The sequence below is a fragment of the Ovis aries genome, chromosome 13 (genome assembly GCF_016772045.2).
Source record: "Ovis aries strain OAR_USU_Benz2616 breed Rambouillet chromosome 13, ARS-UI_Ramb_v3.0, whole genome shotgun sequence".
Lineage (NCBI taxonomy): Eukaryota > Metazoa > Chordata > Mammalia > Artiodactyla > Bovidae > Ovis > Ovis aries.
In genome coordinates this window covers 74,451,468-74,465,679 of record NC_056066.1, presented here as the reverse complement: position 1 = coordinate 74,465,679, position 14,212 = coordinate 74,451,468, and the positions used below count along the sequence as shown (strand labels likewise).

General features: G+C 43.9%; 1 protein-coding gene across 2 annotated transcripts; it reads right to left on the bottom strand.

Moving 5' to 3' along the window:
• Positions 1-719: 719 nt before the first annotated feature.
• Positions 720-13,391, bottom strand: LOC101112081 (WAP four-disulfide core domain protein 13). 2 transcript variants are annotated; one of them, XR_006055725.2, is made up of 5 exons: positions 13,239-13,391; positions 10,449-10,599; positions 8,705-8,769; positions 5,148-5,227; positions 720-2,487 (listed from the first exon to the last, which is right to left on the bottom strand). XR_006055725.2 is itself a non-coding variant. In XM_027976406.3 (4 exons), the coding sequence occupies exons 1-3, from the start codon at positions 13,324-13,326 to the stop codon at positions 8,727-8,729; spliced, it is 282 nt and encodes a 93-aa protein (XP_027832207.1). In that variant the 5' UTR covers positions 13,327-13,391; the 3' UTR covers positions 3,613-5,227; positions 8,705-8,726. The 2 variants fall into 2 exon arrangements, 1 of the variants encoding a protein (XP_027832207.1); XM_027976406.3 differs by lacking the exon at positions 720-2,487 and having other exon boundaries at positions 3,613-5,227.
• Between the last annotated feature and the right edge of the window lie 821 nt (positions 13,392-14,212).

Genomic DNA, 14,212 nt, shown 5'->3' with positions numbered 1-14,212 from the left:
TTTGATCTTTCTAGCTTCCCTCAGTCTTGCCCATTGCTTCCATTACAGTGTTCATAAACACTGTTTATACTATCATGCTTTTCTAAAATTTTCTGAGTCACTGAAAAGGAACATTTCTCACTTTTGAAATGCAAAGTATGAGTACATGGGATGCATTATCCTTCTGTAGTATTTAAGTTACTCTCTTTCTTGGAAGCCTTATCAAATATAGGCTTTTATTATACATCTACTTTAGTACAGTGACTTTCAGGTGAGCAGACTACTCTCTCTGTACTTCCTATCTCCTTGACTCTGGACTTGGTTTGTTATTTGCTTTGGTCAAGTTTGAAATGTGCTTGTAGAACTGACTTTCTTCCTTTGACTTCTGCTTTTTTTCCTTGAGAAGAATGTTTCTTGAGAAACCACTGGTCCCAGAAGAATGAGAGATGTATAGACCAAAGTAGACCCTCCCTTCAGCCTGGATTCAAGCTCAGCTAAACCCAGTTTAGGTAGTTGGACGTTTGTGTTTCTGCTGAAGTGTGAGAGAGAAACTTCTATTGTTGTTTGCCACTGAGATTTTCTTGGTGAGGCATTATGTTGCTCAGCAATGTTGACTAAACCACTCATGCAAAAATTATGACTTAAACATTACATACACAGTATAAGATAGTAGGAGATGGGAAAGAACTCAAATAAATAGACCCATATATAATATTAATGATATTTATATTTATCCATGATACAGCAAGGAGAATGTTATGGTCCTCTTTTCTGACCAGAATGTTGTGGCTGATACTTACGACTTTTTCCTTATGCTATTCACCCACATCCCCTTTGCTTTCATTCAGCAATGTATCAGCAGGTTTGTGTGTGCTTTTTTAAAAAAAATCTGGTAGGATTCTCATTCCAAATTCTCATATCTGCTGTCTTTATTGGTTGTTGTAATCTTCTATTACATTAGATCTAGAAGTTTCCTGTGTTCTAGGTCTAATTCTTACCTTTGTAGTTTAGTAGCAGTAGCTACCCACTCCAGTATTCTTGCCTGGAGAATTCCATGGACAGAGGACCCTTGTGGGCTATAGCCCATGGAGTTGCAAAGAGTTGGACATGACTGAACGACTTAGCATAGCAGTCCTATTTCTTTTTTATAATAGTGAGTGACCACTACAGTCAACAGGGAAACCCTTCTTGATTTGTTTACTGAAATGAGGAGCATGAAACGGTCACTTGGCAGTTTTACCCTTTCATCCAAGTACAGCTTTTGTGAGCCTTGGTGGAGGAATTCCACCCTGGGATGTTAAAAAAAAACCCATAACACCCAAGTTGGTAGACCACAGTGGCTATTGCTAGAGATGTTCTTGGATCCTTAGAAGAAAGATCTGTGTTAAGACACAAGGGAAGGTTCTCGCCTTCTGATATGGGCTGTTCTCTGTCTGTGGAGCATATTTCTCCCAGAGCCATTCTTACCTTTTAAGATGACCCACATTGTGTTTGTGGAATGTGTGTTTCTTCAAATAAAGCCACTCTTTACCTAAAAACAGAAAATCGAAGGAGAACTGGGAATCCTGAATTGATAAGTCTTTAGAAGCCATTCAGTCTATCCTTCCTCAAGGTATGTCCACAAACAATGGGGGGCACTGGTCAAAGGGGCATTTTTCATTTGCAGACTGCAGCTTTCTCCAACGGGGTGACGTGCTTAGAGGCTAAGTTCTTCTGTAACTGCCCCTGGCAACACACAAGGAGTCCAGAGCTGGCAGTCTTCTTGCTGAAGTTCTTCCTAAATGTCTCAAGCCTGGCTACTTCTCTGTTACTTCCTTGGCTCACAAGAAATCTGGGGCTTCCAAGTCCTTTCAGACTCAGAAAGGCAGTTTTCTTCCATTGCGTCTCACTGTCTAGGTGAAACAGAGCAGGACCCTATAGTCCTTCCACCAGTGTCCTCTGCCTGCCTTTTGTCTGTGGAAAACTTTAGTCAAAGAATAAGTTTAATCAGAGAAATGAGAGCATGTGGAAACAAAGTAAAACAGTCCAGTAAGACCAAATGATGAAAATGTACTCATGAAGCATAGTCAAGGATCTTTAGTTCCTTCTCAAAGAATATAGATAATATTCTGAGCCGTGTCCTGTGAGCTATCTACAAGACAGCTCACTAAAACAGCGGGTGGAAGAAGTCAACTACATGAGGACAGACTGTACCCACGACATCAGCTGCTACAGTTCTGAGAACTGGTCTCCAAGAAATTGGAACAAATGGACCCTGTAACTGAAGATTGCTGCTGCTGCTAAATCACTTCAGTTGTGTCCGACTTTCTGCGACCCCATGGACTGTAGCCCCCTGCAAGCTCCTTTGTCCATGGGATTCTCCAGGCATGGATACTGAAGTGGATTGTCATGCTCTCCTCTAGGGCATCTTCCCTATCCAGGGATTGAACCTGTGTCTCCAGCATTGGCAGGCAGATTCTTTACCATTAGCACCATCGGGAAAGTCCTGGAACTGAAGATTAACTGCACCTAAAACAATCAAGAATGACACTGGTCAGACCACTGATGACCAGTCTGAAGATGACTGTCAGAGATCACTGCTGTTTGTGCCTGTAGCCCCTCACCCGGCCCTGTGACCACCCCCCCTGCCCCTGCCACTTCTGTCTATAAAAGCTCTTGCTCCACTGGTTGCCAGTGGCAGGGGGGCGGGGTAGTCAGCCTTTAGACAGATGTCCACCCTCCCCCTGAGTTGTCAGCATCTGAAATAAAGCAAACTTCCCTTCCCACCAACCTGGCCTGTTTATTGGCTTTTGAGCAGCGAGCAGCTGGACGTCTTTTAGTAACATAGGCAAGAGCCTAATGCCTCCCAACTTCAGGGAACACATCTCAATTTCTCCCAAGCACTCTTTCATACTCTGCTTGGATAGCAGCAGTGGCAGGGAGTCTCATGTCTCTGTAGGTCAGCGTGGGCCTGGAATCTCTTCCCTTCCAGTACAAGTCTTAATACATCTATGAATGGTTAGTTTTTTTAAAAAGTCTCTGACCTGGAGCGCTGGAGGGAAGCACAGCATTCTAGATCTATGACATCCCTTCAAAAACATATTCATGAACCCTGTCTATATTAAAGCTCTAAACTTCTCTCTGATGGCTGAAGTGGAGTGATGGTCACTGGACCATCTGACCACTTCTAAATGGCTTCCTCTTCAGATATTTAATAATTCTCTTTAGAATGAATGGGAACTCTTCAAGGACTGTCTTTTTTAAAAAATTGAAGTATGATTGACCTGTATGTAGGTCAAGAAACAACAGTCAGAACCGGACATGGAACAATGGACTGGTTTCAAATTGGGAAAGGAGTACATCAAGGCTGTATATTGTCACCCTGCTTATTTAACTTCTATGCAGAGTACATCATGCGAAATGCTGGGCTGGATGAAGCACAAGCTGGAATCAAGATAGCCAGAAGAAATATCAATAACCTCAGATGTGCAGATGACATCACCTTATGGCAGAAAATGAAGAGGAACTAAAGAGCCTCTTGATGAAAGTGAAAGAAGAGAGTGAAAAAGTTGGCTTAAAGCTCAACATTCAAAAAACTAAGATCACGGCATCTGGTCCCATCACTTCATGGCAAATAGATGGGGAAACAATGGAAACAGTGACAGACTTTATTTTCTTGGGTTCCAAAATCACTCAGATGGTGACTGCAGCCATGAAATTAAAAGATGCTTGCTCCTTGGAAAAAAAAAAAACTATGACCAACCTAGACAGCATATTGAAAAGCAGAGAAGTTACTTTGCCAACAAAGGTCCGTCTAGTCAAGGCTATGATTCTTCCAGTAGTCATGTATGGATGTGAGAGTTGGACTAGAAAGAAAGCTTAGTTCTGAAGAATTGATACTTTTGAACTGTGGTGTTGGAAAAGACTCTTGAGAGTCCCTTGGACCGCAAGGAGATTCAACCAGTCCATCCTAAAGGAGATCAGTCCTGGGTGTTCATCGGAAGGACTGATGTTGAAGCTGAAACTCCAATACTTTGGCCACCTGATGTGAAGAGTTGACTCATTTGAAAAGACCCTGATGCTGGGAAAGATTGAGGGCATGAGGAGAAGGGGAAGACAGAGGATGAGATGGTTGGATGGCATCACAGACTTAATGGACATGAGTTTGAGCAACCTCTGGGAGGTGTTCAAGGACAGGGAAGCCTGGTGTGCTGCAGTCCATGGGGTCATGAAGAGTTGGACACAACTGAGTGACTGAACAGCACCAACAACATCACTGACCTACAACACTATGTTGGTTCCAGGTGTGCAACGTAGTGCCTCAACATTTCCATACATCACACAGTGACCAGTCTAGTTACCATCTGTCACATACACAGTTTCTACCAAACCACTGAGATTATTCCATACTTTACATTTTACCTTTGAGATTCATTTATTTTGTAACTGGGAATTTATACCTTTTATCTTCTCCATCTATTCCACTCATTCTCCCACTGCCCTCCTTTCTGGCAACCCCCTGCTTGTTCTGTATATCTATGAGTCTGTTTCTGTTTTGTTTCATTTGCTTTTAGTTTAATTTTATTATTTCTTCTTCCAATTTTATCAAGTTATAATTGACATGCATCACTGTATAAGTGTAAGGGGTACAGCAGGATGATTTGACTTACATACATCATGAAATGATTAGCACACTAAGCTTGGTGATGATCCATCATCTCATATAGAAACTAAATTAAATGAATAGAAAAAAGATTTTGTCTTATAATGAGAACTCTTGATTTAATCTCTTAGCAACTTTCATATATAACATAAAGTGTTAATTATATTTATCACATTGTACATTATACCCCTAGTAATCATTTATTTTGTAGCTGGAGGATTGTACATTTTGACTTTAAATGTATATATTTGGCTGTGCTGGGTCTTCTGTAGTTGCGGTGCATGGGGGCTACTCTCTACTGGTGGTATAAAGGCTCTAGGATTTATGGGCTCAGTTGTTGTGGTTTTTGCCAGCTTAACCACCCCAAGATATGTGGAATCTTCCCAAACCAGAGGCCAAACCCACGTCCCCAGCATTGGTAGGCAAATTCTTAATCACTGGATCACCAGGGAAGTTTGATAGCTGTCGTTTGAATGGGTCAAACTTCATGTGAGAGGACCAGCTCACTAGGTCAACTTGAACACACCTGGTCAACTCAGGTGATAAAGGAGACTGCAGAGTTTTCTGAACAATGTTTCCAGGTCTCAGGCAGGATTTATCAGGGATCTGCAAGTAAAGAAGGGTGTCACATAAGAGAGGAGTAGGATATGGAATTGTCATACAATAAATGTCATACATTTATCTTGGGAAAAGTTCATCTGGAGGAGATGTGATTGGGGCAACATTGAATCGTGGGACTAGGTGACCACAAATTTCCAAGTTGGTAACATTTACATGGGACTTGAAGAGAGAAGCAACATCTTTCTTAGTTGCTGGAGGTTTAATAGAGAAATCGAGATCATTGTTAAATTAGCTGAGCTTTTATTTGGTTTAATCACACAGTCTTTCAGGGATGGAGTGTTTTTCATAGATATGCCTTGTTCCATCTTAGAAGCTATTTCAAACATCAGACACATGAGAGCTAATGTATATGGAACCTAGAGAAAAAATTTTTAAGAAACATTAAGTTTAAGGTAGGATGTACACTTTGATTCCTTTATAAAACAAGGATTTTGGGCAAACAAGGAATTGGGATTACTGAATAATAATAGTCACATTTTCCTTAGACTCTCTGCCAGGCACTGTGGCATGTGCTTTTATCTGTCTCATCTCATTTTGTCTCATGACACAATTCATCCATTTACTGATGAAGAGGTTGGAGCCCTGAAGACTTGGAGATACCCAGTGTCACCAGGTCAGTAAGCACAGAGCTGGGCTGAGTCCCACAGCAGCCAGGACCCCTAGCCCTTACTCCCTCCTAGACCCCCTTATGAATGGGATATTTCCACACTTCTTTTTTGCTTGTTTTTCATTCTATATCTTCAAAATCAAATATAAATCAGTCTTTAAGGAAAAGAATTTGCAAAACACCTGAGTCCAGCAGACAAAAATTGAAACAGACAGCTCCATCTGAATGCTTCTGGGCTAGCCAGTGAAGATTTTCTTTGGGAGAAGAATTCATGAAATGTTAGGATTAGGCTGCACCTGGCCAGCCTGCTTCTCATCCTCATTTGAAGTCAGAATTATGTCCTCACTATGGGCTTCCTTGGTGGCTCAGATGATAAAGAATCTGCCTGCAATGTGAGAGACCTGGGTTTGATCCCTGGGTCGGGAAGATCCTCTGAAGAAGGAAATGGTTACCCACTCCAGTATTCTTGCCTGGAGAATTCCATGGACAGAGGAGCTTGAGGGGTTACAGTTCACAGGGTAGCAAAGAGTTGGACATAACTGATCAACTAACACTTTCATTTTTCACTATGTGCAAGGCATGGTGTTGGGTTTTGGGGTACCGTGGCATAGAAATCAGACACAGTTTCTACTTTTAGGAAACTCATTTTCTAGATAAAGAAAATACTAAGGTAAACAATTACAGTACAGTGTGATAAAGTAGAAGGTAGGACCAAGATAAGGTTCCGTGAAAAGACAAGAGAACCATTCTGTCTGGGGCGAATTGGTGACGCTTCCATGGAGATCTTTTATTTAATATGAAACTTGAAACATGAGTGGGAGTTTGTTGAAAAGTGGGAGAAAGACATTCTGGGCAGAAAGAAGAGCTTGAGTTAGAGGTTAGTTGGAGAGAGAGTGGCTGGGGCATTGGCAAAAGACCAAGTTTAGTGAGGCAGGTTTCTAAGCCTGAAAGGGCTTAGAAAGGAGTTATGAAGCACGAGTTGACAGCTGGACAAAAGCATCAGTGGAAACATTCAGCGGAAATAGAAAGTGTGAGAATCTACTTAGCAGAAATGAACTAAATTGCCCACGGTGACAATCCTTTGGGCTTGTCACCCCAAGCCACAGGTTTGTAATCCAGCTCCACCACTGACCGGTTGGCTAACGCTGAGATTATTACTTTAACTCCACAATTCTCGGTATGTCTATAAACTGTCTATTCTTGTTGCTGTGAGGACCCCGTGAGATGAAGGCATCATGGCTAAAAATGTTAGTTCTCATTGACAAAGTTGGAAGCCCTTGACAACACCCAGCAGAGTCCAGGTTTCCTGGAAGACTGTGACAGGATCTGCCTGGTCTATGCTATCCTCCATTCCCTGTCTTCACAGGAAGCTCGACAGTGCCTTTTCTGGGAATAAGATCAGTATTTTTTTTCAGGCTCTCACTGGTACTACCATCTTCTACCTTGCCTGAAACTTCCCAGCCAACAATGGGGTCTCTACGGTAGGAACTGTCAGTTGAGGGGAACCATTCTGCAGAGGGCAGGCTGCAGAACTGGGGAGAGCAAACACTGTGACACAAGGATCTAACAGATCCGACAGTGAATGCTGCACGGGTCCTGGATTAGGTCACAGTGTTAGTGCATTGGTTGCTGGCCAGTGTGTGACTTGGGAAGTTAATTATTACAAGGTGCAGAGGAAATTAGCATGGCTGGCTCCTCAGGACCTGAGCAACTGTGGTCCACGTGCACTTCAACACCTTCCCTGGCCTCTGCTCGCTACCATTTATCTAATGAGTGCAGGGTTTCTAAGCTGAAATACCAAGGTTCTGACTTGGAAACTCTGTTGACTTCAGAAGGGCTGTTAGAAGACCCTAAGCTCCTCATTTCTCCCCAGACAGCCTGAAAAAAAAATGCTACCAAGATGTGAAGTGAAGTGAAAGTCGCTCAGTCATGTCTGACTCTTTGTGGGTAGCTGTTCCCTTCTCCAGGGGATCTTCCCAACCCAGGGATAGAAGCCAGGTCTCCCGCATTGCAGGCAGGTTCTTTACCAGTTGAGCCACAGGGGACGCTCCAAGATATGAAGAGTAGCTTTCTTTTGATGGTGGAGTTACAGAGGACTCCATTTTTTTCCCTTTTCTTGTAGCATTGGTAAAATAATAAAGATAATCCCCCCACCACCACCCCCCTCCACACATACACGTTTTGCTTTGGCCAAGCTGCAAAGCATGTGGGATCTTAGTTCTCTGACCAGGGGTAGAACCTGTGCCTCTTGCAACAGAAGTGCAGAATCTTAACAACTGGAATGCCAGGGAAGTCCTCCCCTATTTTTTTTTTTTTAAAGAGGAAAAGCCTGGAACCCAGAAAGTGTGAGTTGCTGGCAACTTCTAACCTTTGCAGCGTCTTTACAATGACCAGGTTCTTCCATTCCACATGGCCTCATGTAATCCTCACAGAATCCGAGGGACAGATGTTTGCTTGTCTTTCCCATGGGGAAGTTGATGATCTCAGAGACATAAGGTGAGCTGACCAAGGCCACACAATGTTAAGGGTTCAGCTCTACTCCCTGCCCAGGGCGCTATCAACCCAGAGGCTGGCAGACCCTGGTCCCTGGCATAGATTCAGATCTGAGTGTCTTGAGTTCCCCCTGGGCCATGACCCAGCCTCCTTTGCTGTTCTGTGTTGCAGAACTGACTCTGGACCACATCCTGCCCCAGGGAGTGAGGACATAGCCCCAGGAGGGGAACAATGGAGGCGGGGCCATCAGCGACAAGAGGCTCTTCTGACCTTTTGGGAATCTGTGAGTCCCCTGAGAGGCTGGAGGAGGAAAACTGGAGAAAACTTGTCTGGGGAGGCCCAGGTCCAACCCTGATACTTACAAAATGCTCTGGGAAATATGCCTCACTTGCCAATCCGGTTGTTTCTCAAGGTTTCGGTTTTGGGTCTGTAGAAGAAAAACATTTTCAAATGTTACCAGATGAAGTTTTTTTCTTAGAGATATCATTTAAAAATTTTCCACTACTTCCATGATTGAAACAAGACCGTTTGATGCAGGATACAGGATGCTTGGGGCTGGTGCACAGGGATGATCCAGAGAAATGATATGGGGTGGGAGGTGGGAGGGGGGTTCATGTTTGGGAACTCATGTACACCCGTGGTGGATTCATGTCCATGTATGGCAAAACCAATACAGTATTGTAAAATAAAGTAAAAATAAAAATTAAAAAAAACAAAAAGAAACAAGACCGTGAAGCTAAGTCCTCATGTCATAGGGAAAGCAGAACCTCAGAGAACCCAGAGAACACAGAGATTCAGACTTAGGCTTGTGCCTTCCAAGGTGGAGCCTTGAAAGATGTCGAGCTGAATGGTAAGGGCCAGTCTTGAGAGAGAAGTGGCTGTCTCATCACTAAATTTTCCTGAGTAATTATTATGTGGCAAAGGGCTTCCCTGGTGGCTCAGACAGTAAAGAATCTGCCTGCAATGTGGGACACCTGGGTTTGATCCCTGGGCTGGGGAGATCTCCTTGAGAGGGGAATGGCTACCCACTCCAGTATTCTGGCCTGGAGAATATCATGGACAGAGGAGCCCAGCAGCCTACAGTCCTTAGGGTCACAAAGAGTTGGGCATGACTGAGCAACTAACACTTATACAGAAAGGAAAGAAGATAGTATTATGTGGCAAGCAATGTTTTTAGAGATTGGATTTTCTACTTTAATTTCACTTTTGCTATTTCAGTTTTAAAGATGGGGAAGCTGTGGCCCAGATCACTTAGCCAAGAAGTGGTGAAGCCAAGATTTGGGTCCAGAGATCTAGTTCTGGGGTCATATTTGATCACCCTGGACCAGGGTCCTATGTGGGCTACTATGCTCAAGGCAGGAAATGTAGCGGAGAGTAAGATAGTTTAGAAGCTCATTGGTTATGTCTCCTGTCTTTTGGGTCTCTTGAGATCTTGTCTGGACCTCCATAACCATCATGCAAGGCTGGAAAAAAAAGAGTCCCCATTTTCTGCATGAGGAAATGAAAGGCAAAAATAGGGAATTATCCTACTCAAGGTCACAGAAAGACATGGTCGCAAGATAGGATTAGAAACCAGACATTTCATCAGGCCTGTAATACGCTTTCTATCTTCTGGGAGTTCTCCCTATTCAACAGAATTGGGGCCAGTGATGATGCCTGGGCAAGTAATCAGAGCATCCCCTATACTGGAGCATCTGCAGAACCCAGGAACACTGGGGGTGGGGGGTTGGAAGTGTGGTGTTGGTAAAAGAGGATGAGCAAAACCAGAGAACAGAGTTCCTTTGGGATTCCAGTGATGCAGCTCCAGATACAGGGTCCCAGAGCATGGATTCTGAGACAGGTCAGTGGATGGAGGAGTTGATCAGGGAGGTGTGTTCAGAGAGACAGGTACAGAGATTGACAGATATGATGGTAGAGAGAGAATGATTATGTAGTTCCTGAGTGGAGGAAGGCCCCTGCCATCAGGACATTTATGGTAATTATTCTTGGTAAAGAGAAAGAAAATGTTAGAGAGAAAGAGACCCATCATCGTGACTGATAAGAGACTCTTCTATTGAGCCCTCACCAGCAGTGCTACAGTCAGGGCTGGGCAGGAGAGTCCCTTACCTTTCGCGGTTTACATTTTTGTTTAATGTACAGACTATACCACAGAAGGCAGAACAGCACTGAAATCCTGGTTGGCAATCTTCCTGCAGTGTGCAGAAATCAGTACAGTTTTCCGGGTCTGATCGGCAGGGTGGAGGTTCCAAGATGTACCCTGGAACACAGAGTAGGAAAGAGAAGCCTGGAGTGACATTCAGAACTCTGGAAGTCCAAGGAGCTGCCGGGGAACCAGGCACGCTGATTCCTCCTAGTGTGGTCACAGGGAGGTAGAATAAGATTTTTGGGCTGAGAACTCTTTCCATCAAAGACGGAGTTTGAGAGAATCCTGCACGCAGGGGTCATTCATCATCATTGCAGATCAAATGCTAAGTCCCCATCGGCCCTGGTTGAGTCTGGTTCAAGGGAATGAATGGCATACGTGTGTGGGTCCATTTGTACTGATTCGTTGTGTAGACTCAAACAAACAATAGTTTATCCTAGGGTTTGACCTAACGTGTTATTTGTGCATAGAGAGAATGAGTAAAAGGGATGATTTTTGAAATGGATGAAGACCGCATAGCACACTCAAGTTACTGGCATCAGAATGCTAGAACCCGAATCTCAAATGAATTCTGGGGATGACTTCTTTCATGGGAAGAAGGATGGGTATTTCAGAACAGAGTGCAAAGATCATCTGTTTCATCTTCCCAGATCGCTAGTGATTGAGAGGTCAGAGTTCCACGGTCCCCCACTTTCTATTGTTGGAGAAGAATAAGTATTTTACGTAGACATTCCTTTACCCCATCTACCAGAAATTGGATCAAAGCCAAGAGCACCTCTACCAGGGGATCCTGCCCCAAGGCTCCAGCTCACAATATTCTCTCTGTTCCTGAACTCTAAGGCATTAAGAACGAACCCATTAACTCCTTTAGTCAAGCCCTGCCAGATCTTAATTTTTGTTCCTTTTGACTTGTCTCTTCTTTGGGGCAAATGGCATAGGAAGAGCATTCTATAAGTCTTTGTTGGTTTACTGCTCTGCAGGTATTTGCAATTATAAGGGGATCTGTAGGATATCATGTTGATCTAAAAGGAGTAAGTGGTGAATGGAGCTGGGGCTCTAACAGTAATAGCAAATGACACCGGAGATGGTGAGTAAGAAGCCAAGACTCAGGCTGATGACAATTTGGCAGAGACCAGGGCTTCCCTAGTAGCTCAGATGGTGAAGCATCCGACTGCAATGCAAGAGACCTGGGTTTGATCCCTAGGTCAGGAAGATCCCCTGGAGAAGGAAATGGCAACCCACTCCAGTATCTTTGTCTGGAAAATCCCATGGACAAAAGAGCTTGGTGGGCTGTACAGTCCATGGGGTCACAAACAGTTGGACACGACTGAGTGACTAACACACAGTACTCAGTACTCAGCCTGTCATCCTTTAGCTCACTGGATCAGTGCAAGAAATTGGGGTTCCCTCGTGGTTCAGTGATTAAGAATCTGCCTGCCAATGCAGGGGTCACGGGTTCAGTCCCTGGTCTGGGAAGATTCCACATGCCGCGGAGCCACTAGGTCCTAGCGCCACGACTACTGAGCCTGTATGCTGCAACTACTGAGGCCTGTGTGCCTAAGCCTGTGCTCCACAACAGAAGAAACCACCGCCACAGGCAACCTGTGCATTGCGATGAAGAGTAGCTTTTGCTTGCTGAAACTGGAAAAAACCCTCGTGCAGCAATGAAGACCAACACAACCATAAACTTAAAAAAAAGAAATTGGAGCTGATCCCCACTTTGGAGAGCTTGAGGCTCAGTGGAACACTGTGGAAAAAGAGTCCATGAGCCAGGAATCTCAGAGAGGTTGACCTTCTCAAGTTTTGCTTCCTTTTCAGGGTGTCTGGTCCTAATCTCACTATGGTACTTACCAGTCTTCCATAAAGCCTCCATGTCTCTCTTTCCTTAAATTTTAGTCTTTGGTTCTCCAGCTAGCTCCTATCTTGGATACGCCTGTTCTCTTGCAGCTTGTTTAGCCTTCCTTGGTTAAACCTGTACTCTTTCTCTGAGAACTCTAACATAGGACCTTGCCTCCCTAGATACACGAGACATACACATAGTCCTCTCCTGAGCCTGCAATATTCTGAAGCTACGTCTTCTATGGAGAAGTGCAGGGATAATGAATAACAGCTCTTTTTCCATTTGGTTTTGGTCATCAAAGTAACTGTGGCCAGAGCTCTTATTTGGTTGGAGCTAGGCAACAGTGGCTGCAGAAATGAACTTGACACCTTCCCGTGGATGCTAATCACTGATAACTGTGCAGGCACCTCTGAGCATTTAACATGGGATGTGTAATGCAACACTTTGTTTCCTTTCCTCCCAAAATATCCTCTGAGGCTAAGATTATGTAGGTCGCAGGTTGAATTCTGCCAATTTAATTTTCCTCTCTGTTTCAATGCTTGAAAAGTTGGCCCATGTATCCGTGAAGAAGCTGGATGATGGAGCTGATAACATTGACAGTAGTTAATACTTATTGAGCACTTACCCCGGTTCAGCAGGGGCACTCTATGTCTACATGTATCATCTCCGTTTTTTCTCCCAGCTACCCCACTATCATTCTGTCCATCACAAAGATAAAATCCAAAGGCCAGACACTCTACTTAAGCTCACTCAGTGTGAAACAGAGCAGGGATTCAAACCTAGATCTTGCTGACAATAAAACTTGGACTCTTGAACACGAAACTGTATTTTTTCATGAGATGTACCCATCTCTCACATCCTCTCCTCTCTCCAGATGCTTTTTCCCTCCCCTGTGCCCAGACCCAGCACCTACTCCTAAAATGTTGCTTGGGACTCCCAGACACCAGCTGCGATGCTAAGCGAGTCAATAGCAGGAGCTGGAGAAACAGCGCAGGCTTCATGCTGCTGGTAGAATGGGTGGGCAAGTCCTGGTCAAAGCTGTGACCAGGCACAGCTTAGAACAGAAGGCAAAGTGAAGGCGAGGAGCTGTGACTGCCTTACACAGTGTCCACCAATCAGGAGGGTTTGGCAGAAATCCGGGCACCTCCCAGCCACGCCCACATCCACACTCTCATCACCCCCCTCATCCTGACCTTGTTAAGGTCTCTCATCGATCTCTGTCTTGTTAATATCCTTTCACAAAGTTTTAATAAGTTCTTTCACATGGAGTTCTGGCTTGTCTTCGTTATATTTATTCCTAGAGGTTTGAACTGTTAAAATTGTAAACAGCATCCTAACTTTTTAATTATTCCTTTTCATTTGTTGCTAATGTAGATAAATGACTTTTGCGTATTGATCTGTAGCCAGTTATCTTGATAAACTCTCGCATTGTTTACAGTAATATCTTGATGTGTTCTTTTCAGTGTTCAATGTATTCAACATCATCCGCAAATAATGACAGTTGTATTAGTTGTATTTTTCCTCTTGGAACTTTATCCCACCCCTCCCCACCCCCCCCCCCGCCTTTTTTTGGGTTACACTCTGTGACATGCAGGATCTTATTTCCCTAGCCAGGGAGTGAACCTCATCCTCTGCATTGGAAGGAGGATTCTTAACCACTGGACCATCAGGGAAGTTCCCATCATTTCTTTTTAATGATGATAACATTTAAGATTTATTCTGTTAGGAACTTTCAGGTATATAATACACTAAGATTAGTTGTAATCACTAGGCTGTACATTCCGTTCCCAGAATTTATTAATTTTATAACTGAAAGTTTGGACCATTTCCCCAAATCTCCTCTTGTCCCCCAACCTCCAGCTCCTATGAACCACAATACTACTCTTT